The sequence below is a fragment of the Coptis chinensis genome, chromosome 5 (genome assembly GCF_015680905.1).
Source record: "Coptis chinensis isolate HL-2020 chromosome 5, ASM1568090v1, whole genome shotgun sequence".
In the NCBI taxonomy this organism is placed as follows: Eukaryota; Viridiplantae; Streptophyta; class Magnoliopsida; order Ranunculales; family Ranunculaceae; genus Coptis; species Coptis chinensis.
This window is the reverse complement of record NC_141460.1, coordinates 34,678,207-34,703,967: the sequence shown is the minus strand read 5'-3', so window position 1 is coordinate 34,703,967 and position 25,761 is coordinate 34,678,207. Positions and strand designations below refer to the sequence as shown.

General features: G+C 39.5%; 1 protein-coding gene across 1 annotated transcript; it reads left to right on the top strand.

Annotated features, from left to right (window-relative positions):
- The first annotated feature begins 15,291 nt into the window (after positions 1 to 15,291).
- Positions 15,292 to 24,729, top strand: LOC147497373 (uncharacterized). Its single transcript, XM_086562862.1, has 4 exons — positions 15,292 to 15,311; positions 18,117 to 18,206; positions 21,300 to 21,352; positions 24,233 to 24,729. The coding sequence occupies exons 1-4, from the start codon at positions 15,292 to 15,294 to the stop codon at positions 24,727 to 24,729; spliced, it is 660 nt and encodes a 219-aa protein (XP_086418988.1).
- The last annotated feature ends 1,032 nt before the right edge of the window (positions 24,730 to 25,761 follow it).

The following is a 25,761-nucleotide window of genomic DNA, read 5'->3' as shown; positions in this document are numbered from 1 at the left end:
CATTTCATGTATAGATGTTCATGCTGCCAATAATGTTGGGGCGCGGTATTGGCACACCACTTTATGGGATTGGCACCCCTTTAGCAAAAAGTAAAACAATAATGGTTATTCCTTATATGTCCTTTTACACCCCACATGCCTATAGTTCTACGACATCGGGTTGCCGTGAGATCCCATATCCCACGACAGGCAGTTGTCGCGAGATCGCACAATCCACGACATCGGGTTGCCGTGAGATCCCATATCCCACAGCAGGCAGTTGTCGCGAAACATTTTTTTTTGTGTTTTTTGTTTTTTTTCAATTTAAATTTTGCGTATTGAACACACACGACATATGGATACCTCATTTTCTTCTTTAAACCTTCTTTATACACTCCAAGAACAACACCAAAACCATGACAAAAAAAATGTACAATCGAAGCATAATTTTGCTATCTTGCGAAAAATATTTTCATATGCTATAAGAAAATTTTGTGATCAAATTAATGAAGAAGAGTTTTGAAAATTAACATAAGCAAAGACTCCATTTTAGTGAACATAACCATCTAGCGACAGCTAACTTTTTTTACGGTGGCTATTAAAAAATTTAAAAGAAAATATGACCCACGACAACCACCTTCCATGGGACATGGGATCTTGCAGCAACCCGATGCCGTGGATTGTGCAATCTCGCGGCAACTTCTTGCCGTGAGTGTTTTTTATGTGATTAATGGAGGGGTGCTAGTACCTTTGAATTGGTCAAAGGGGTGCCAATTCCATTTTATGGGGTGTCAACACCGCGACCCATAATGTTTTCTTATGTGTTGTTTTAGGGCCACGCGTCCCCATGAACCTTTAAATTTGCGATAGGAGAATTCCCAGATTTCTGCTACATCAAATCCTCTAGATTTTTGGAATAAGCTAACTTTTGAGTTTAGAGATGCAAACCCATTGATTATGTTATTTAAAGTTGAGAACTCAAGCCTTATAGCATAATCCATAATGGAGAACTTTGGTTTTTCAGTGTTTAGTTTGCATCATTTAGTATGTGTTAGGTAATGGTTAGCATTGGTTGAACTTGTGTGCAAAGGACAAGTACTATGTTTTATGTTGCTATGCTTGCACTACTCGCTATTTGTCCATTCTCTATCCATTTTACTGCTTTAATTGTTTGGTACAACTGGACTGGTGGCCCTAATCAGATATGACATTTGCTTGTCACTCAGACAAAATTAGGTTGTGATTGGTAGCCCCATTTGCCATGGCAAATGCAAATAAATAGCACTACTCATTTGTTTGCTAGTGTTTGATGTGTTTTTTTTACCCCTGACAATTTTTTTTTTGGATTTGCCATGATTTTGGTGTCAAAATTTACTCTGGGGGGAGCTGAGGGCTCAAGAAATTTTATGCTTAACTCCCTTATATTGACTTTTCAATATAAATTTTCAATATCTTTCTCACATTACAGAACTTTAGCATGCTCACTACTTGCCTCGTAGCAAATGGGTCGACAATCCCTTCTAAAAATGTCACAAGTTCTATGGGTCAACGATCCCTTCTTAAAATGTCATAAGTTCTATGGGTCGACAATCCCTTCTAAAAATATCACATGTTCTATGGGTTGGCAATCCTTTCAAAAAATGCCCACACGATCGACAATCCTTTCACAAAATATCACATATTCTATGGGTTGACAATCCCTTTTAAAAATGTCACATGTTCAATGGGTTGGCAATCCCTTTGAAAAATGCCCACACGGTCGACAATCCGTTTGAAAAATGTCACACTTTTTACATAGGTTTCAACACCAACTAAGTCTTACAATGACTCCTCAGGGAATCAATCGTTCCCTACAAGATAGATTATCATAATCTCAGTTCTTATAATAAGTCTTACAATGACTTCTCAGGGACTCAATCGATCCCCACAAGATAGACTATCACAGTCTCAGCTCTTACAAACAAGTCTTACAACGACTCCTCAGGGAATCAATCATTCCCCACAAGATAGATCATCATAATCTCAACTCTTACAATAAGTCTTACAACGACTTCTCAGGGACTCAATCGATCCCCACAAGATAGACTATCACAGTCTTATCTCTTACAAACAAGTCTTACAACGACTTCTCAGGGACTTAATCAATTCCCACAAGATAGACTATCATAGTCTCTATTCTTTCAACAAGTCTTACAACGAATCTTCAGGGACTCAATCATCCCTAACAAGTTAGACTATCACAGTCTCAATTCTTACAATAAGTCTTACAATGACTTCTCTTAGATTACAATCATTCTCAATCAAGAGAACCATTCCTTCTCAGTCACATCATGACTCACTAACTCAGCAGACAAGACTCATTAGTCTCACTATTTACAATAAGTCCTACAATGACTTCTCTAAGACTACACTCAATCTCAACCATGGGAACCTTTCTTTCTCAACAACGCATTTATACATGACAGTCGGTCTGCCCCATTAAGTACAATTCATAGCCAAACCTCAATACACTGAGGGCTACCACTCCTTTTACATTTGTCCAGTCGAACCAATCGACTGATTATTAACAACTCCTGATTACCACACCAATTCAACAAATACTCAACAATGACATACAACAAGTCATATGCAGTATGCTAGCTACATTAGACAGTTACATCAATCACATGCAAGCAAAATTTCTTTCACAACTGAATAAAGTCCAATAGACTTCTTTTATTATATTCATAACATAATGCATTCTCATATTACAATTCTCATATTACATGAGCACAAGTTATTCTCTCAGATTACATATCTCGTATTACATGATCGCAAGCCACTTCCTCGACTCTCTACATACACTAAGGGCTCGTCTCGCCCTATTCAGTCATTGAAGATTTTGTTAGTTCGTAGGCATACATCAGCAAGTCTAACAACACAAAATGACCACTTCGACAAAGTAAACGACCGCCCCGTCTTTATCCTAGACACAATCGCATGCCAATGACCAAGTATCCCAGCAAGCAAGCAGGAAGTGATTCAAAGCCAGCATAAGACGAGCCCCACCCCCAAGTGAAAGTCGTTGCTAGCGTGCATCAGTCAACTCCCTCTGCCCCCAGAAACTGAACCAAGAAAAATAGGGATAACAACACATCCCACTCCAGGCAAATTACTAGGAGCCAGGAAGTCATCCCCATACCAAAGCCGCCATCACACTCGACAAGGTTTCGCCAAAACCAGATGGTCCATCCCCTGCTGGTGCCAACCCGATTTCCTTTCGAACTACACTTACAGTCGTCAAGACAAAACTTATGAACACCCGAGTCAGGATGACCTGCTGAACCTTTCATTCTACCAACAGCCCAACCACGATAGGACATTTTTTCCTCGTTGGCTCCATACCTCCTCAAGCACCATAGCAGCCTCACTCCCTCTGGAGAACCATACATCAAGACAGCTGCATGGCTCCCCGAGCCGAAGCTTCCTTGGGCGATGCAACTGCAACATCCACTGAAGTTGTGCATCATTTTCTGAGACCACCCATTCCTAAACATAACCCCCCATAGGGGTTGAGCAGAACATCACCTACCAACATCACCAGTTCACTACATATTAGCAACTCTCCCTCTACAACCACAAACTGCATCAATCCAAACAATTTTCTCCACCATCTCCCAGAAACCTAAACAATTCCCCACCAACCGATACAAACTTCCACCAGCATAACCACAATGCCACTTCTTCTTTTTCCTCATCTCTCACCAAAACCACAAATAACCTACTACAAAAACTACTTCACAAACACCTCAACACGTACTACACTACTGGTCCAACAACTTTTACACATAAACCAGACAAAACACAAATCAACAAGAATAGAAAGAACCACAACAAAAATGGCAGCAGTTTTTGGCAAAATTTCACCAAGTATACAAATGACAATGACTTCAGAGACCACTTTAAATATGCAAGCTCACTGCCTTCCAGCCCTCAGATCATTATTAGCCTCAATGACCACAATTTCAACAAAATATGTGCAAGACCCCAACCGCATATGTTAAGTCCAACTTTCTCGATCTCCATATCGCAACATGCCATCTATGGATCTCCCTTTTCCAAGGACAACTCACCACCTCTCGAGTGACACCTTGACAATTTGGCTTGATAAGTCAAGTCTAGTGTAACTTCAACATTTAACAGCTGCAAGTTTCAAAGTGACAATTACACTTCCCAAAAATAACAATTTGCCAGAAGGACCAAATACAATTCACCCACAAATATGGTAAGACTCCAAGGTTACCTTTTATCCTAACATTCCTTATGCTTACAAACTATATAATATACAGATCACATCCAGACAAGACAACAAAGACAATATAAGATTTCGAAGCAACAATTAATTTAAAGGCATCCTACAACGAGCCCCATTGGGCTTTCCCCAGTGGAAAATGACTCGTTATTTCTACAATGTAGAAAGAAAGATGAGCAAAACAAGGCACACTCTATTGTATCAGGCTACTTAGAGCCACAACATTCAAACACAAATCCTCACCAACACTCACAATACAACAATCTCAAGACAACACGAGCCCCACTGTGGAGTGTTGGAGCCAGTATGAGCCATTGCCAATGACTTTGTGAATGATGTATAGGCCTTCCCATTTGGGGGCTAGTTTGGTGTCATCGAGTGTGCGTTTGAGGACTAGGTCTTCGATTTGAAAAAGTTGTGGGTGAAGTTTCTGGTTGTATGATTTGCGTAAGGTTTGCTAGTAACGGGCAAGATGGAGGGCCGCTTGGTCGCATTGCTCGTCGAGGAGATCAACGTCGCGTGTGAGAACTGCGTCATTTTGGCCAGACTCGACTAGCTCAAAGTGAGTGGTCATGATGGTGATTTCAGAAGGAATAACTGCTTCTGTCCCAAGACATAGGGAGAAAGGAGATGCGCCTGTGCTATCACGAGCAGTGGTTCGTAGTGCCCATAATACGTTTTTGAGTTGTGTTGGCCATTGTTCTTTCTTGCTGTCCAACTTTTTTTGAAGGACTTCAATGATGGATTTGTTAGAAGCTTCTACTTGACCTTGAGGTGGGGGGGGGGGGCAAAAAAGGCACAGTTTATCTTCCATTTTTGGAAGAACGCAGAGATGGTGTGGCCAGTGAATTGAGTGCGATTGTTGGATACTATAGTGTGTGGGAGGCCGAAATGAGTGATGATGTTATCCCAAAAAAACTTTTGGACGTCATATTCACAGATATTAACTAGAGGGATTGCTTTGATCCATTTGGTGAAGTAGTCGATGGTGATTGCAATGAAATGGTAGCCGGTCTTGGGTTGCTTATGTAATAACCCGATGATGTCAAGTCCCCACATATGAAATGGCCAGGGACTAGAGATAGTATGCAACGGCTATACGGGTTAGTGAATGTCACGACAGAACTTTTGACATTTGATGCATTGCGGAGTATATTCGCAGGCGTCGTTCTTCATGTAAGGCCAAAAATATCCTTGCTGAATTGCTTTGTGGGCCAGGTATCGGCGGCTTGTGTGATTTCCACATTCTCCTACATGAATTTTAGCAAAGATAAGTTGGGATTAGAATGGAGTGAGGCATCGAAGATGTGGTCCACCGGCTGATTTGCGGTATAAACAATTGTTAATGAGGGTGTACATTCGTGCCTTGCTTTAGAGGGCGTGAGCTTGATGTGAGTCGGTGGGCAAGATATTGTGTTGGAGTAAACCAAGGATTGGTTTTTTCCAGCTGGTTTGGAGGTCCACTTCTATTATGGGAAGGAGGTCAGATACATTATTGATTGTTTCGGTGCTTGTGAGATAGGTTGGGCTTGTGTGAATGTCGATGGAGATGAGTCAGGGGGAATTAGAGTTGGTGCGAGTGGCTAGATATGCTAGAGAGTCAGCATGTCTGTTATCTTCGTGAGGGATGTGTTCAAGGTGGAGCTTGGTGAAAGATTTGATTAAGTCTTTTGCTAGGTGAAGATAACAAGTGAGATTGTCGGTATTTGACCATGCCTCTTTTTGTGTATAGATGATGTATAGTCATTGAACAAAATAGAAGCATAACAAAACCTAATTATCCCTCAATAAGTAAAGGATGAGTAGGGTATCGTTCCACTTTTAAGTGTATGTTATGTGAAAGACAAGACTGGAAAGGGGGTTTGAGGGATTAAAAACTATGATTATAGATATTATAGATTCTAATGCTAAACTAGACTAAACTAAATTAAACTAAACTAAACTATTGAGAACTTATAAGAAAGGGAATTCAAGAGATTAGAATCTAAAAATACTTTTGATCTATGACCTTCTGCTTCATGGTTGTTCTCACAAGTAGACTACAATTAGGCAATCGAGCGAGTGTCGATGCCCTCTTGAATAAAATATCGTTAACAAATAACTCTACTTAAGGTTGTTGCTATGTTCATGTTACTAGTATCTTCTTTCCTTTTATGTGAGCTTGGGCAGCTATTCAATGAATCACCATCTAAGGCAAACACAAGAAATACTTCCCTTACTCTAAAACACTACACAACTAGAAGAAAAGTAGAGAATAATAGTATAATATTCAATTACAATAAATAAAACCCTATTCTAGCATTATATTCAATTGCAATAAATAAAAGCATGTCACTAGCAAATATTCAATTGCAATAGATTAAACCCTAAACTAGCATGATATTCGATTGCAATAAATAAAAACCTTAATCTATACTTCCATCCCCTGGTCTGGGCAATGGACTAATAACTAAAAACATAAAGAACTAACCTGATTGAAGAACACTATGAACCAAAAAAATCATTAAACCTTAAGCACTGGCTTCATCTCCTCCCTTGAAGGAGAAGATTAGTCTTCCATAAAGAAGGAAGAACACGAAGAACGAGAAGAAAAAGAGTCGAAGAACATAAAACTAGAAAGACTAATTTATTAAGACTCAGCTAGTTAAAACTGATCTTTTTTTATTAATATCTCTCTGCCTCAAGTTCTGGAGACAAGAGTATAAGTGAATTGGAAAATTACATGAGGCACTTAGGTCCTCTATTTATAGAGATTACAATGAGCTCTAGAAGCATTCTAAACCGTCATTTGTTTCCTAATACAAATAGATTTTTTTTAGAGTCCAACTTCATCTCCAAAACTAAGAAGGAATTGGCTACAGTGTCGATTCATGCGTCTCAAATGTAATCAATGCATCTGGACGCTCAATCTATGCTTCCCAGACGCGTTAGCAGATTTTGTCTCTTCTGCTCTATCCTTCTATCCTCTTTTGCGGGCTTTGGTCCAAGCAACAAATCCTTTGGCCTTGGGCTTCCAAATAGGCTTTAAAATAGGTCCAAGTCGCATCTTTAATAGCTCCAATTCCTTGGCCTTCTCCATGATTGTCCATGGGCTTCCCATGTGATCCTTAATGCTCTGAATTGCTCCATTTTACCCTTTTTTCTCTAATATTCCACAAAACTCTCTCTTTGACCTATAGAATCATAAAACATAACTTACAAACACTATTAGTCCACTAAGATGGCTAAACAAGAGGCATAATCGAGGGCTAAATTGCACTTTTGAGCATTTATCACAACTCCCAACTAGCCTTTTGCTAGTCTCTTAGAAAATGAGATAAAAAAATAGATAAATGATCAAAATCACATCCTAATAACAAAAATAAAATCCTAACTCATTTTCGCAGGCGTCGCGATTGCATTTACCATATGCAACAAGGCTTTAAACCTTTAAGTTCCCCAAAAAGGACGAGTTATAGTCTCATGAGGGTTTTCAGGTGATATACCCACAAAATCAATCAATAGCATGTTCAAGAATGATAGTATTTTTCAGAGAGAGAAATTCCTTACCCACTTAGTGCTTACTCCAACAGACTGTCTCCATTTCTAACTACATTGCTACAAAGGCTCATAAATTATGATGGGAGATAGTAAAAATTGACAAAATTCTTAATCAAGGCTTATGTGTGTACTTAGTCAATCTCCTATACTCTCCTATCCAAGAAATGAAATCCCTAGTTTACCTTTAGACAGATAATCTCGATTTTCAATCCTCACCGGTCATACTCTCAGAAAAGAATCTCTCAGAAGATGGTCTACTATTTTACCTCATGTATGTGGGGAAAAGAATAATGAATACGAACATCCCACATACTACCTTGAAAAATGGACTTCTTGATGAAATTCGTCTCATGGAAAGAATGTCAATCACATATAAAGTGTTGGGTCCTTCACTTTAGCATCCTCTCACCTATTCTAGACTTCGTACCATACTGTAATGATAAGCCATGGGTTGTAACTTGGCTTGGGTATTGGTTTATGAAGGAAAGGTAAAAAGGATTCAAAGGTTGTTTCTGAAAAACACTAAGGGTTTTGCTTCATTATTTGGAAGATTTCTTCAAATTCTGTATTGTAGAGAAAATTCTTCCTTTGTCTTAGCTTTTCCATCCATTCCTTTCTTTTTTTTTTTTTTTTTTTTTTTTTTTTTTTAAACAATTTTTTTTTCTTTAGCTCAGTGGTATATCCTTGATTAGTACTGGATATGCTTGTTTTCCATTAGCTTCTTTCACTTAGAACAAAATGATGGCCTTCATTGTATCTCTCTGATATTTCCTTGTAATCATTGTTTTGTGCTCTTTCTTTCGCTTTGTGCCCCTCGTATTCTCAGAAACATATGGGTATGGCTGATAAAGATTTTGGCTATACTCATTGTCTGGAGTTGGGTAAAGGGTAAAGGGTTTTATGAAAGAAAATGGCTTATTGTAAGGCTCAAAAGGGTTTAACATGATTGTCCTGCTAGGTAGGATAAAGGCTGAATAGCTTCACTACTTGACTTATCAGTATGATACTCTATTTCGAATAGACTACAAGACCTAATGGCTATCTCCCCAGTTGATGTCACTTCGTGATTAACCAAATCAACAAATAATGAGACTATATTACAACGACATAAAGAACTGAAAGATGTTGAGTCACTAAGACTCGGATTTTTCGTAAGAACTCTCCAAAGAATGGGTATAAAGTTCAAGTCTCACGAGCTAAGTCTAAAAATTCTACTTCCAGTTTACTAGGGGTTTAAATCTCTCTTCTAGCAAAAATACACAAAACTGACTAAGTATTATGGTGGTGCCTTGATAAAAAATTCTATCAACAAGAACTATGTCTGAGCATAATAAATAGTCTAAGTGGTAATGAAATCAACAATATCAACTATCTATCAAACTCAACACTAAGCAGTATAAAATCTATATCCCAGACTCATCATTAAAATTCATTTTTCTCATGCTACTGATATAGAAACAAAAATATTTTTGTTTTTGAAAACTAATTTTCGAAATTCATTTCTCAAGTACTTCTCAAGTACACCCTCCCCTAACTTAACATATGCATTGTTCTCAATGTATAGAAATTAAGTAAATGAAATGAATGGGAAAAAAAGGAAGATGTTACCATTGATGCCGAATATCAAAATTAATCCCAAAAATAAGAACATTTCCTTTTACCAAGATTTTTTTTTTTTTTAGGTCTTTTTAAGTCAGATCCCTAAGACTATATATCATGCATTATCAATTTGGAGTGAGGAGATCAGATTTTCTTACCCAAATATGACAAATGTTTGGAGGACGAGGAGGTCTCACCTTGTGGGTTGTCAAAAATACTCCTTGATATGCCGAAAGATTGCTAGTGAAGTTGCTTCTCTACCTTGAACTATTTTAGGTCTGATGATTGTGTGATAGGCCTTGTGGTTCCTCTATGTAGAAGATTGACAAAAATCTTTCTTTTTAACAGGACAATAGTATCTGATGTGCCTTTTACCACCACAATGATGATAATGGATGTCTGGCAGACTGCGCTCAAAGTGGGTGGTAGATTGGTTCACATACTTCTCTCGTTCAGACAATGATGGTGTAGAAGAGGCTTCAACAGTGCAATGTTTTTTATCAATATGGTCCACTTTCTGCTTCAGAAGACTCATTTCAGTTTCTAGATTCTGTTGTTTTTCTAAAACTTCTTTAAGCTGTTTCTCTAGTAACTGATTTTTCTGGGCAGAAGTCTGTTGTTCATCCTGAAATGTAGAGTTCATCTTCTCAAGGTATGATACTCTCTCTGTTAATTTTCCATTCTGCTCACTTAAATCTTGAATTTTTTGCAGAGATTCCAAGAACATAGCTAGCAATACCTCTGTGGTGGGGTTCTCAAGTTCATCACAGTTTTCTGTAGATTGACCACTCTCAATTGTATCTTCGAATGGGAAGGATTCTTGTATCATGCTATCAAGGAAGTACACCTCTCCACCTTCGGTGTCATCACAATCCTTATGCAACAAGTGAAAGATATTTATGTCCATGGACATCTTACCAAAGTTGATCTTCATTTCACCGTTGTGACAATTTATCAAAGCTTTTGCGGTAGTGAGGAAAGGTCGGCCTAGAATAATTGGAATTTTATCAAAGGCCTCCTTGGTGTCTATCACAATGAAATCCACTGGATAATAGAAATCGGCTACTTGAACAAGAACATCCTCAACTATGCCTCTGGGAATCTTATTAGAGCGGTCAGCTAACTTCAATTTGACTTGTGTAGGCTTTAGGTTCTCCAGACCCAACGCTTGGTACACATGATATGGCAAGAGATTAACACTAGCACCAAGGTCTAAAAGAGCATTACCCATGAATTTTTCTCCTATCTTGCATGATATTATAGGACTTCCTGGATCTTTGAGCTTAACTGGAGCTTGCTGATGGATAATAGATGTTGTTTGTCTAGCTAGAAACGCTCGCTTTGGAATATGAGTACTTCTCTTTATGTTTCATGCATCCTTCAAGAATTTGGCATATGATGGCAACTGCTTAATCGCTTTGAGAAAGGGGATATTGATGTCATCTTTCTCAAATGCCTCCTTCATCTCTAAAAATTGCTTGTCCTTTTTGCTTTGAGCAAAAAACATAGGAAAAGGTGTCTTTGGTACAAACACATCAGCATGTGTCTGCTCTTCTTTCTCTTCGGCATTCTTGCATATCTTGTCTTGGTCATCTTGACAAATGGGAGTGGAAAGGATTTCCCCCACTTCCTTTTGAGCTTCATTTGAAATCTTGACCGATTGCTCTGTAGCAATGTCATCATGAGAGGGTACGTCAACCTTGTTGTCTATCTTTAATCCTGATCTAAGAGTAGTAACTGAGCTAACATGATCATGGAGGTGATCAGTACTAAAAGTTGTCCCAATGTGGCATACATCTTCACTCTTCAATATTGGTTCTAATAAGCTAGGTTGAATGGCTTGTGTCTTTACAGACAAAGCAGTAGTGAGTTGGTCGACCTTGGCCTCGAGAGACTCCATTCTAGAACATTGACTTGCCTGAGATTGCTGGAGATTGAGCTGAGACTATGCAAGAAGCTCTAGAACACTTTCAAACTTCTGATTTTTTTTGTGATAACAAAGTAATAGCATTCTCCAGGTTGGCAGGTGCAGCATAATTTCTCCTAGGATCAGGCACTAACTTTCCACTTGTATTGGAATTCTGCTGAGAGTATAATTGTTGTTGACGAACCAACTGTGAAGATTGACTTGTCTGTGGAATATAACTTTGATCTTGAGAACCTGAGGGTCCAGCATTCTATCTCCAATAATTGCCTTACCACCTTGGTTGGGCCTCTGAAATTAGTTCACATTGTACTCTCCAACTGATGCATGTTGATAGTAACCAGGACATTCTAGAGTTGCATGGGAAGTGTCCGTACATACTTCGCAGTATTGGCTAGCTTGCATGATTGGGAGAGATTTAGCTTGAGACTTGTTGATCTTTGAGGGATTCATAGAGAACTGGTTAAATTTCTTACTCAGAGTGTCAATGCTGGTGGCCAGGCTGGCCAATGTAGACTTCAGTTCTTGATCTGATTGTTCATGTGCTTGGTAACCAAATTGCTTTGGCTCCCTCTCCATTCTAGCTACATCCTCGTTGCTAGTAGTCCATTGTTGTGTTTCTTCAGCTAAATTATCGAGAAAGTTGTAAGCTTTCTCTCCATCCATTGATGTAAACTTGCCTTTGTGCATTGACTATATCATCTGCTTGTTCATCATCGAGAGTCCTCAATAGAAAAATTGAGCTAGTGTGCTCTTGTCATATCCATGATGTGGACATGAGACTAGCAGATTATTGAATTTCTCCCAGCTTTGATACTATTCTTCAGTCACCTTCCCTTTGAAATTGCTGATGGCTTGCTGCATGGCATCTGTCTTCTGGGGTGGGTAGAACTTGTTCATAAACTTTGTTCTCAACTTCTCCTAGTTGTCTATTGAATTGATCGGCTGTGCAATTAACCATTCAGAGGCATTACCTTCGAGTGAGAGCGGAAAAAGAATCAACTTGATACTCTCATATTTGATATTCTGGTTCTTGAAAGTTCTGAGGACTGATAGAAATCTGTTCATGTGAACATATGGCTGAACATTGTCTGAACCATTGAACTTTGGAAGCATAGAGATTACTGATGCTCTAAGTTCAAACTGGTTAGATTCTGTCTCTGGAAAAACAATCTTCTTTGGGTGGGTCTCCAATGATTGGCGAATAGAAATCGCTCAGCTTCTTCCTCTGTTGTGCTTACATGGGTGGGATAGCTTCAGGATTATTCGGTTCCGTTACACCTCCATCATTGGGTTCGGCCATTGTATCAATTTTGTCTAGTATTCTTGCTATGCAAAGATGATGAAAAACTATCCTACTATGCTTGACTGCAATTAAACTAATATGCAACTATTCTAAATTATACTAATATGCAAAACTACTTTCCTTCAACTGGGTTGGGCTTTGCAGCTAGTATCTTGCCCGTTGTCTAAAGCTGTCTCTTCTAGGATTATGGTGAATCACTTGGATTGCTTAAATACCACAGCCCACAGACGATAGTCCGTTTGTCAAGATTCAGACAAGAAACACTAGAGTTTGATGTTTCACTGTGTTGGCTTACAACTTCAATTGTTGAATGATGCGGCTAAAATTACCACAAGATCCAAAATTCTAATCTTGAAAGAAAACGTTAAACATAAACAACTTAAACCGGCAGCGGCACCATTTGACCTTGCCTCTTTTTGTGTGTAGATGATGTATGGTCGTTGAACAAAACAGAATCATATCAAAACCTAATTTTCCCTCAATAACTAAAGGATGAGTAGGGTATCGTTCCACTTTTAAGTTTATGTTATGTGAAGGACAGGACTGGAAAGGGGGTTTGAGAGATTAAAAACTATGATAATAGATATTATAGATTCTAATGCTAAACTAAACTAAACTAAATTAAACTAAACTAAACTAAACTAAACTAAATTAAACTATTGAGAATTTATAAGAAAGGGAATTCAAGAAATTAGAATCCACCAATACTTTTGATCTATGACCTTCTGCTTCATGGTTGTTCTCACAAGTAGACTACAATTAGGCAATCGAGCGAGTGTCAATGCCCTCTTGAACAAAACATCGTTAACAAATAACTCTACTTACAAGGTTGTTCCTATGTTCATGTTACTAGTATCTTCTTTCCTTTTATGTGAGCTTGGGCAACTATTCAATGAATCACTATCTAAGGAAAACACAAGGAATACTTCCCTTACTCTAAAACACTACACAACTAGAAGAAAAGTAGAGAATAATAGTATAATATTTAATTACAATAAATAAAACCCTACTCTAGCATTATATTCAATTGCAATAAATAAAAGCTTGTCACTAGCAAATATTCAATTGCAATAAATAAAACCCTAAACTAGCATGATATTCGATTGCAATAAATAAAAACCTTAATCTATACTTCCATCCCTTGGTCTGGGCAATAGAACTAATAACTAAAAACATAAAGAACTAACCTGATTGAAGAACACCATGAACCAAAAGAATCATTAAACCTTAAGCACTGGCTTCATCTCCTCCCTTGAAGGAGAAGATTAGCCTTGCATAAAAAATGAATAACCCGAAGAACGAGAAGAAGAAGAGTCGAAGAACATAAGACTAGAAAGACTAATTTAATAAGACTCAGCTAGTTAAAACCGATCTTTTATTATTAATCTCTCTCTGCCTCAAGTTCTGGAGACAAGAGTATAAGTGAATTAGCAAATTACATAAGGCACTTAGGTCCTCTATTTATAGAGGTTACAATGAGCTCTAGAAGCATTCCAAACCGTCATTTGTTTCCTAACACAAATAGACTTCTTTCAGAGTCCAACTTCGTCTCCAAAACTGAGAAAGAATTAGCTACACTGTCGATTCATGCATCTGGACGCTCAATCCATGCGTCCCAGACGCGTTAGCAGATTTTGTCTCTTCTGCTCTATCCTTCTATCCTTTTAACATGCTTTGGTCCAAGCAACAAATATTTTGGCCTTGGGCTTCCAAATAGGCTTTCAAATAGCTCCAAGTCGCATCTTTAATAGCTCCAATTCCTTGGCCTACTCCATGATTGTCCACGGGCATCCCATGTGATCCTTAATGCTCCGAATTGCTCCGTTTTACCCTTTTTTCTCTAATATTCCACAAAACTCTCTCTTTGACCTGTAGAATCATAAAACATAACTTACAAATACTATTAGTCTACTAAGATGGCTAAACAAGAGGCATAATCGAGGGTTAAATTGCACTTTTTGAGCACTTATCAGTATTAGTGAGGTAGTCGCTATTCAATTGGCGAACGATGAGTTAGGAGTCACTGTATGCTTTGATTTTGGTGACGCCCAGAGTGTGAGCAGTGCGGAGACCATCGATGAGGGCTTCATATTCGGCTTCGTTGTTAAAAGTAGAGAAATCCAAGCGAATGGAGTTTTCAATGATAGAGCCCTCAAGCGAGTGAAGTGTTACACCAATACCGCTTCCCTCGTGGTTATTACACCCATTAACATAGAGGGACCAAACATTATACTCTGTGGGTTGGGACGGTCGAGGTTCATATTCTGGCTACCAATTCGGGTCTTCGGCTGGGAATTTGGTGAGGAAGTCATAACCTGCTTGGGCTTTAACGGCGATGCGAGGTAAGAAGTCAAGATCGTGTTCAACTAGCTTGATTGCCCATTTGGCAATGCGAGCAGATTTGGATTTGTCATTCAGTATGTACTTCAAAGGGTATTTTGTGATAACACGAATGGTGTGGCCCTAAATGTATAGGCAGAATTTTTGTGCAGAGTAGTAGAGAGTAAAAACAACTTTTTCGAGTAGTGTGTAGTGTTGCTTGGTGGGAAGGAGAGTTTTGCTGGTAAAGTACACTAGTTTCTCGACTTCATTATCATTCCGAAGTAGGAGGAGAGGCACAGATAGAGATCTTCATTGCCCATGGGTGTGGAAATGACTGGTAGGGTAGACAGGTATGTCTTGAGGTTTGGAAAAGTTTGTTGGCATTGATCGTTCCAGGCATATGGTGAACCTTTGTGAAGGAGTTCCAAGATGGGTTGATATTTATCGGATGCTCTAGAAATAAACTGATTTAATGTAGCGATTCACCCGTTGAGCTATTGGATCTGTTTCTTGGTAGTGGGGGTGGGAATGTTGATGATTGCGTGGATCTGGAGGGCTAGCTTCGATGCCACGTTTGGATACAAGATACCTAAGGAATTTGCCAGAGGTGACACCAAAGAGGCATTTGGTGGGATTGAGTTTCATGTTATATTGGCGAAGTTAGCTGAAAGCAGCTTGTAAATGCATGATGTGATCGGCGGCTTCCAGGCTTTTGACGAGCAAATCATCAATATAAACTTCCATCATTTTACCAATCATATCGTTGAAAATGGTATTGATCATTGGAAAGTGGCTCCAGCGTTCTTAAGTCCGAATAGGATGACAGTGTAGTAGTAGTAGAGGCCATCTTCAGTGACAAAAGCGGTTTTCTCTTGGTCGTCAGGGTGGAGGGGTATTTGATTGTATCAACTATAGGCATCCATAAAGGAAAGCATAGCGTGACCGCATGTTTGATCAACTAGGCGGTCGATGCGGGGGAGGGGAAAACTATCTTTGGGACATGCTTTGTTTAGGTCTATGAAATCGATGCGGATGTGAACCTTGCCATTTTTCTTTGGGACAGTGACGATGTTGGCTACCTAGCGGGGCATGGTGGCAGGTTTGATGAACCCTACTTTTTTCAAGTGTTTGATTTCGTCGTGTACTTGGTGCTTGTATCGGAGCGACAAAGTGCGGGGTTGTTGGTTGATAGGACAATGTTTAGGGTTATCATTGAGATGATGGCATGTGATGGAAGGGTTGACGCCAGGCATATCGGTGTACAAGATAGCAAAAACATCTTTATTAGCGATGATTAGTTTTACAACTTGCTCTTGAAGAGTAGTCCCTAAGTCAATGCCAACATAGATGTGCTGAAGATTGGCGTTGGTGCCGATGTTGACCTGGACTCTATGAATATCAGTGTTTGATTGAGGGTTTGTGGGTAGTGAAGGTGGAGTGAACACCATATGGTACAGAGTTTCTTTTGGGGGAGTGCTGGAGTCAGTGCGATTGCACTATTGTGCTCGGAGTTGATCGCTCCTCAGAGTTCCATGATACCATTGGGACTAGGAAAGTGAATGACTTGGTGCAAAGTATAGGGGACAACGCGCATTTTATGGATCCAGCGGCTCCGCAAAATGGCGTTATAAGAGAAAATGATATCGAGGACACTGAAGCAAGTGCGCATTGTGACTTCATTTCCTGTTTGGTCGAAGATAGAGACGAGCAGTAAGTCACCTTTTGGGTCGGTGCATAAGCCGTTGAATCCATAGATGGGGAAAACCATTGGAATTAGTATAGAATCTAGTAAACCAAGTTTCTGGAAGGTGCTGTAATAAAGGATAGATATTGTAGGAGTTGTCGGGGTCAACAAGAATGTGGTGGACGTTGACACCTTTAATGCGCAACTGAACAATGAGTGCATCGTTGGGGGGGAGGGGGGTTTAGACTTTGTTGAGGTCGTCATCCTCTACCTAGGCTGAGTCCCTTGGTGGGAGGGACAATGGATGCTCAAGTGTGAGTGAGATTGTAGTAGTGGTTCTTGTCACCGATTTGACGGCCTTTGTCACGGTGAGAGTAAGCTGGAGTAGGTTCTTCTGCTTGGATGATGGTGTGGGCATGTGGCTGATGCGGTCGTTATCTGCATGGGTTATAGGAGCAGGCAGGCGGTTGTGTGGAATGACTAGGGCAAGGGGTGGGGAGGGTCTCCTTAGTGATAGAATGCGGCGGCGATCAAGAACAAGGTTTCACTGAGGGACCAACGAGCGCTGGTGGTGGCGATTAGCTAATAACAGTCGCTCAAATGGGTGTTGTCGGTAGTTAAATCGAATGTTGTGGAATTGACATTAGGGGCGATCAGGAATTTCTCAGATGGTCGAACATCAGGTTTGAACCAGTGGGCGTTCTTGAAACGGTTCTAAATGTGGGACAAGGGGCGGTTAAGAGGTGTGTACATGCGAGGCTAGGTGCGAGGAGTTGGTGAAGAGTGTGGGGACTGACTGGGATAAAGATCACTGTTAGGGTCCGAGGGGCTTAGGTCTGAATTTAAGATCCGATGTAGCAGCAACATGCTCAGTTCTTTCTACGAGGCCACTTTCTTCCTTGATATACTTGTCCACTTTTTTATGGAGATCACTCAGAGTAATTATGTCGCCTCGCAATAAAGAACGACTGAGTGGGGAAGTGGGGGTCATGCCATTATTGAAGGCAATGATGGTGACCGACTCAGGGGGCAGAGTAGTCGAGTGACAAAACAACTTTCTTGAAGCGTTGGAGGTAAGACTCGAGTGGTCAAAAGGGCGCTGATGGGTTCTGAAGATGGTGGCCATTGTTCGGTTGTTTGGCGCGATTTTGATAAAATTCTTGGGCAAAGAGTGTTTTGAAGGTAGAGAAGGTGGTGATGGAGGGGGCAGGCAGGTCAAAGAACCATTTAAGGGCAGGACCCTTAAAGGTGGATAGGAAGAGGTGGCACAGTAACCTGTCAAAGTGAGTGTATATGGTTAGATGTTGGAGAAAGCTTTTGATATGCTCGAAGGGGCAGAACATACATGGTGAACTTGGGTTGTTAGAAGTGCTGAGGGGGGAGTCTCTTGAATTTCTTTAGTGAGAGGAGAATCGTTGAATTTCTGGAGGGTTTGCAAGATAACCTGGGACATATCCTTATTGCCATGTAGGTCAATGATAGCGGGAAGGCATGGAGCAATAGCTAGGGTTGCAGCTTTAGCTTGGTTATCTGCTTCAAAACCAGTTGCAGGTGGATCAAGGTGAGAGGCCCTGAAGGTGTTGTATTGGTCTTGTAGTGATCGTAGCAGATCGCCCAGTTTAGCAGTAGTAGGGGGAGTAGGTCAACTTCCATCAAAAAAGTGGAGGAGAGAAGTTGATCACTTAAGGTACACTTGAGTGAGTGATCGGATTCTCAAGGAATCAACCATAGACGGCGCCAAATGTAAATGTCTAAATTTACACCAAAGATTAAAACTTAGCTCTCAAGTTAGGACAATGAGAAGGGGATGGTTTTGTTTGGTGTTAATGACTGCTCTTCATGAGTAAGAAGATGCCTACGTATCCAGCACTGTGTAAGTGAGACTAGAATCAAGCCACACATAGCTCTAGAGGGTGGCTTTTATAGGTATTAAGAGTGTACATCGGATGCAACACATGTACTGATGAATATAGATGTATGGTCGAGATAAATGACATGTGTCTATGAGAGGCATGTAGATAGCAGTTGTAGGTGTTTAGGTCTATCTGAGTTGGTATAGGGTGTAATTATGGTGTTTTCCGTAATGATGTTGGATGGCTGTAATGGTGCATGTATTATGGCAGGAAAGGGGCTTAAAGATAAAGTTGGTAATGATGATAGTAGTAGGTGATGATGTCACGAGATGGGGTCGAGTGACGAGTCACTGGGTATGCTAGTCTTCTGATATAGCGAGAGTTTATAGTTATTTGCGAGTGTGATGGGCACTCGTATGTCTGGCGATCGCATTATATTGGGGGAGTCGTTGCTTGTTAGCCTTGTGTTGGGGTTAATACCGATACCAATTGATCCCCACTACACAGATAACTTGTAATGTGAACTCAACTACTTCTCCAGACAAATTCTAAATATTCACTACAACCAACCTAACATGCCCAACTCTCTAAACAACTATTAACAACAGATAATAATGTAAAGAAGTAAAAGCATACCACAACACAAAGATATATCGTGGTTCGTCCAATGGTGCCTACTTCCACAAGAGCTAATCCTTTTATAAAGTGGGAAGGACAATTACAATCACTCATTTTCAATCTCTCACCTTACTAGATCACTCCTCTCTCTTTACAGGTTTTTCTCTCTGCAAAAGTTATCTCTCAATTTTGATAGCTCTTAAAATTGGGTTTCTTTTCTCTGTGTTAGGTTTTCCAAAACCTTGTTTCTGTTTATACTGTAACCCGCAATCTCGCGGTTACTGTAGCAAAATAGAAACTACGAATTTAGACATGACCACGGGTGCGCCCTTGTCAAGGCAAAATCGAGCGCGCGCACGCCCTATGATTTTTCCTTGAACCTAAAATCTAGTAACATGAGGGCGGGCACGCTCTGTGCTTAGGCCAATCTGAGCGCGTGCGCACTTAGGCTTCCCCACGCAAACATCAACCGATTTTTCTCTTCTTCCTCATATAAGGGATAACTCCAACATTCTCCCCATCCCGAACAGTGAGGGGGGATGCCTCCATGCAATTACCAAATCAATAGGAGGAGTGTGCTACCATTCCAGCGGTAGCACAACAAACATCAAACTTACCTTTCCGTAAAACTTTGGTCATCATATCCGACCCGTTCTTGTCGGTATGGATCTTCTCAATACACAAATGCTTGTCTTCGAGTACTTCTCTAATCAAATGATATCGCACATGTATGTGCTTGGATCTAGAATGAAAACTCGATTCTTGCTCAAATGGATGGCGCTCTGACTGTCACATAGAACTACAAACTATTTCTGCTTTAGCCCTATTTCATCGAATAACCTCTTCATCCATAGCATCTCTTTGTAACACTTAGTGGCTGCAATATACTCGACTCCTGTAGTTGAGAGGGCAACACACTTTTGCAACTTAGATTGCTAAGAAACTGCTCCCCCTGCAAAAGTAACCAGATAACCGGAGGTGGACTTCATCGAGTCAACATCACCTGCCATGTCTACATCAGTGTAGCCTTTAAGTAAGGGCTTACTTCTACCAAAACACAAACACGATTTGGAAGTACCCTTGAGATATCTCAATATCCACTTAACACCTTCCCAGTGCTCCTTACTCGGATTTGACAGAAATCGGCTTACAACACCAACGGCGAAAACAATATCTGGTCTTGTACGCACCATTACATACATCAAGCTGCCCACTGCGGATGCATAAGGAATCTTTTCCATCTGACTCTGCTCATGCTCACCCATGGGACACATCTCTTTGTTCATGCAGAACTGGCCACCAAGCGAACAATTGACTGGCTTCGCTTGATCCATGTTAAATCTCTTCAACACCTTCTCAATGTAGCTTTCTTGAGAAAGCCACAACTTCCCACTCTTTCTATCATGAGTGATTCACATCCTAAGTATCTACTTTGCTTGACCCAAATCCTTCATCTCAAAGGACTTACTCAAGTTTTTCTTCAGCTTGGATATCTTGTTGATGTTCGGGCCAACTATCAACATATCATCCACATACAACAAGAGCACTATGAAATCCCCATCTGGAAATTTATGAACATACACACAATGATCGAAAGCAGACTTCTTGTATCATTGCTTCGCCATAAAGGAATTAAACTTTATGTACCACTATCTCAGTGCCTGCTTAAACCCATACAAGCTCTTTATCAGCTTGCATACTCACTACAAGAAAATGGACTTTTTCCCACGGTTACCCGGTATTTTTTCCCACGGCCATAAACCTTTGCATATTCTCCCACAAATTTTGACCGTAGCAAATAGGTTCCTCCTCATTTCGTAACTTTAATACATTTACCCACGATTTAAATGTTTACTTGGACCGTGGGTGCAGCCACGAAGAGAAACCGTTGGTACCCTTTTTAAGATCCTAGATGGATGTTCCATGCGTTTTGACTGTAGGGATATGGGCTACAAAATAATTCCAACACACATAAATTAAGTTCCCCCACTTAGCTTCTCCTCTACCACCACATGCCTTTTCTGCTTCCCCCATTTAGCTTCTCCCCCACCGCTAGTTATTTTTTCTCCTTACTTTGTAATTCCATCTTTAGACAATTGTCTAATTTTTTTTTAAAAGTAAGGATTTTGATGGCTTCCTTTTCTTCTATGTTCTTTTTCTCTAATTGTGTTGTTGACGTGAAGATTTGAAGAGGATATTTGGGCTGATTTGAAATTCGTTTTGCAAGCCTTAACAGGTAACTGTATACCTATTAAACTAATCCACTTACACTTTTTTTTTTCTTCTCTTTCTCCTTCCCTCATCTCAATAGATTTTACATGAATCTTATGAACTTAAAATGGTTTTCAGAAATTTGTGAAGGAATATATTTCAAATGTTGTTCAGAACATCAAATTTTTATTTCAAACACCGATTTTTATTTATATATTTTTTCTATGGGTTTATTTTAAAATTTGTAGAACTAATTTTAATCTAACATTTGATGTTGTCCTCGTAGGTAGTCACCAAAACCTAATTTCTCTCTCGACTTACTGTAAAAGAAATGGTAGGTTTTCATGTTATTGTTTTTTTTTTTTTTTTTTTTTTTTGGAAGACAACAAAATATTATCACAGAAATTTTCTTTCGCTTAAACTTAGTTTGAGAACGAACAAAAGAGATGCGCTGCTGAACCAACTAAAATTAGGGAGTGACCGCCCCAAGTCTACGATAACATCCATCAAAATATAACGACAAACTAAAAATTTAGTGCTCACGTCTTCCACCTGAAGAGGACACATCTCAATTGGAAACCATTGATAGGGTTATATACTAAAAGCATTACTTTTGTATTAACTCTAATTCTTTATATTTTGAATGAGAATCATATAGGCAAATATTATGCATATTATATATGTTATTATTTATATGCATGTGTTTAATACTTTATGTTGTAGATGATATGGTGTGAACACACAGAAGATCATATTATTAGTACTTTATAAAGTATAAGTAATCGTTCACAATCTAGATGGATTTGGACAAACCATTGGTACGGTTGTAGCATAATCTGGTATTAGTCTATCTCGACTATAGGATTACACTAGTACACTTTGTCTATATTGAATAGGACCAACTGAGGTTGTTTCTCTTTATACTGACTATATAAGAGAACAAACGCCTCTGTTATTATGGATGTTTGTCATCTTAATCCAGATATAATAACGAGCACTTACGTGCATTATACATTTCTTTAAATCATCAATGAGTGAGCTGTTGATTATAGAAGGAATATGTAACCCGCAGTAAGTCGGGTTGATGATGTCTCCTTGAGGAGCTCAAAAAGATTGTCATGTAAATCCTACAGGTGGATTTATTCCGACATGACAATGAGGTTGAGTGGTACTACTCAAGGACATAAGAAGTTGATTAATGTAGTTGTCAGTAACTTGACTTAATCAACGGACATTCGATATCTTAAATACGGGGAGATCAATGAGCATATAACATGGAGCCCATAAACGTTGACACGTAATTTGGGATTAGGGCGGTAGTGCAACAATGGCCTTTAGTGGAATAAGCCATTTGTTGATGGACTTGGGTCGTGTGTTCTGGGCGAACATGGGAAGCCCAAGCCCATCAGGAGGCCCAACCCTAATTTCTCCTCATGGTCCCTATTGTAGCCTATAAATAAAATCCTTTTTCTCTTGGCCAAAAATCACTATTCATCTATATTAGAAAAAGAGGCAAGGAAAGATAGATCCGAAATTGGATCTAGCTTTGTGAGAAAGAAGGGGTTAGTAGATCGTTGCCCACACAACGTCCAATCTATTCTAAAGGAATACAACAGAAGATCAAGGGGTTGATTTCGGATTTCATAGAGCTTGGATTCTCAGAGATATCACAGAAGCCGATTCTCAAAGGTATGTTTTCTATCCAAAACCGTGAACCCCATTAATTCCGCTGTGCGTGGATTTTGCGGTTTGTAGAAATTTGCATTCTGAAATAACGATTCTTACAATTAGTATCAGAGCATGTAGATTTGTTAGTAGATATAGAATTGTTCTAACATGGTTTTGCAAACATCTAGACCAACTGTTATGGTCAGAATGATTTCTGAAAAGAAATAGATCGATTTTTTATTTTATGAAAAATTGATTGGATTTACAGTTTTTGATTATCAATGGATGTAATTTAAATCACGGTATGTATCGTGTTATTGTTTTTTATCATTGATGTAATCTATTGTAAGATCAAAAGATGAAAAAGATCAAGATTTGGATTGGTTGAGATCTGAAAATTGAGTTTTTTCTCGTGGAGCACGGGTCGCGCTGAAGCGCCTGGAAGTGAGCGTGCCACGAGCTTCCAGGCACAACTGGAGCGCGGGTCGCGCCCTTTACGCCAGAAAGAGAGAAATTGGAAGTGAGCACGTCACGCGCCCTATATAGACAAAAATGGAGCGAGGGTTGCGCTGATGCACCTGGAAGTCGTTGAAGGTATGAGCGCGCCACGCGCCCTATACAGGCATATTTGGAGCGTGGGTCGCACCCTTCACGGCAAAAAGAGAAATTTTTTTTTCTAAAATGAGATGATTTTTGTTTGCTGTTCAGGGTCTATGAAGTGATTTCGTGAGGTTTCCAGTGAAGGAAACATGTCACGATTTCTAAAAAAAAAAAAATGGGGCGCTGCCCTGAACCCTGTCAAACTTTGCGAAGGCAACTAAAAGAGTTCGGCGAACAAGATGGAGCAATGAATATGGGCCATAACAGTTGGGAATTTGTTTTCCATTTTATTGTTCATATTTGCTTATTCTATATGCATGTTTTTATTTGTGGATGTTTGCTTATTCTGAACATTTTTCGCTAAATAACTAAGTGGAGGGGAATTTAGTTTCAGATAAATCCTCTGGTCTCCATTATCGATGGATTGATTAATTAATTAATTTTTACCGTAACAAACTTCTATTAACTCAAGAAGTTTTTGCCCTATATAATAGTTATTTTATGTGATTCTCGTTTTTTTCAAAATGGTTACTTTCAACCAACTAGCAACTATTCTTAAGGAAAACAAACTTCTTGGCCTTAATTACATAGACCGAAACACAACTTGATATCGTGGTTGATCACTACTTTTTTACAGAAGAGTGCAAATTTGTACTCAATGAGGAATGCCCACCTAAGCCTGACGATATTGCTGGAGAAGAGGAGAAAGAAGCATATAAAAAGTGGAACAAGGCAGATGAAATGTCGCGGTGTTACATTCTGGCATCTATGCCAGGTGTGCTGCAACATCAGCATCAGGCCATGACCACGGCTAATGATATGATGCTCAATCTCAAGGAACTCTTCGGACACCAGAATAGGGCTGCTAGGCAAACTGCCATGAAAAACTTGATGACCACAACTATGACTGAAGGGACTCCTATAAGGGATCATATACTCAAGATGATGGCTTATCTTAATGAGTTAGAGATCCTTGGAGCTGATATCAATACGGAAACGCAGGTCGATATCATTCTCATGACGCTGCCTGAAAGATTTGAACCGTTCCGCCTTAACTACAACATGAACAAAAGCTTGTATTCTTTGGCGGAACTTATGACAGAATTTCAGCCAACTGAGAGTCTCTTTAAGTAGAGTTATGTTCAGGTTTATGCTACTGAGAAGGTTTCTACTTCTACGCCTAATGGCGGTAAGAAGAAGAATAATGTTCAGAAGCATAGGAACATGTCAAAGAAGGGCATGGGACCTCAAGGAGCTGTGCAAAAGCCTAAGGGCAAGTGCTACAAGTGCGAGCAGTCAGGACACTGGAAGCTAGATTGTCCTCTTCTCAACAAAGAGAATAATATAGGTATGTCTCATGCACTAGTCGTTTAACATGTTTAGCGGTGTTATCTACCAGTACCTGGTGTGTAGATACGGAAGGCACTAACCATGTCTACATTTCATTGCAAAGGTTCCAAGAAATCAGAAAACTTAGTGCTAGAAAGATTGCCTTATCTTTGGGGATGCTGATAACTATAAAATTAAGTAGTTTACCTACGAAATGAACAATGAAACTCAAAACGTAAGTAAACTAAAACTTATTTGTTACGTGTCTATATTTATCAAAGTTTCTACTCTCAATTCTATCGAAATAGAGTGGAGTAATAAATTCGTTCCAATCCTAGTTCTCTAGCATGGAATGTTTTCTAATCTAATTAATCAGTCTTAAGTCTAATGAGAGATTTACGAAGGGTGTTATACTACGATACAATATGAAATTGATTATGTTGAATTTAAACTACGAATGCTATAGAAATATGATTGTTTTTGAATCTAGATAAAGGATTAGAGGGGAATTGAATCCACCTCGAATCCAACTTAATAACCTAGCATAGATTCTTGTATCTCGATTCTTACGTTCTTACGGTAAGAATTTCGAGTTCTAATCCCTAGTGTTCATGGCATTTCTACCAAATACTAACTAGCATGTGAGGTCGTCCACCCATTCTCATGGCGAATCACGACCTTCTAGACTGGAATAGATTCTACAATGCTTCTACACTATACCACTAAGTTTTTATCAAAGCTTCATCAACCCCTCTAATGGAGGTTTTAGCCTTGAGTCATCAACCCATCATTTCCCATTGAATTATAACTACACATCATATTAAAATTCTAACTTAA

Bases quoted from the DNA above. Each gene is read 5' to 3' on its own strand.
- LOC147497373 (XM_086562862.1), top strand. From the start codon at position 15,292: ATGACTGGTAGGGTAGACAG. The intron at 15,312-18,116 runs GTATGTCTTGAG...ATTGCCATGTAG, and splicing joins ATGACTGGTAGGGTAGACAG to GTCAATGATAGCGGGAAGGC. The intron at 21,353-24,232 runs GTAACTGTATAC...ACTTTTTTACAG, and splicing joins CGTTTTGCAAGCCTTAACAG to AAGAGTGCAAATTTGTACTC.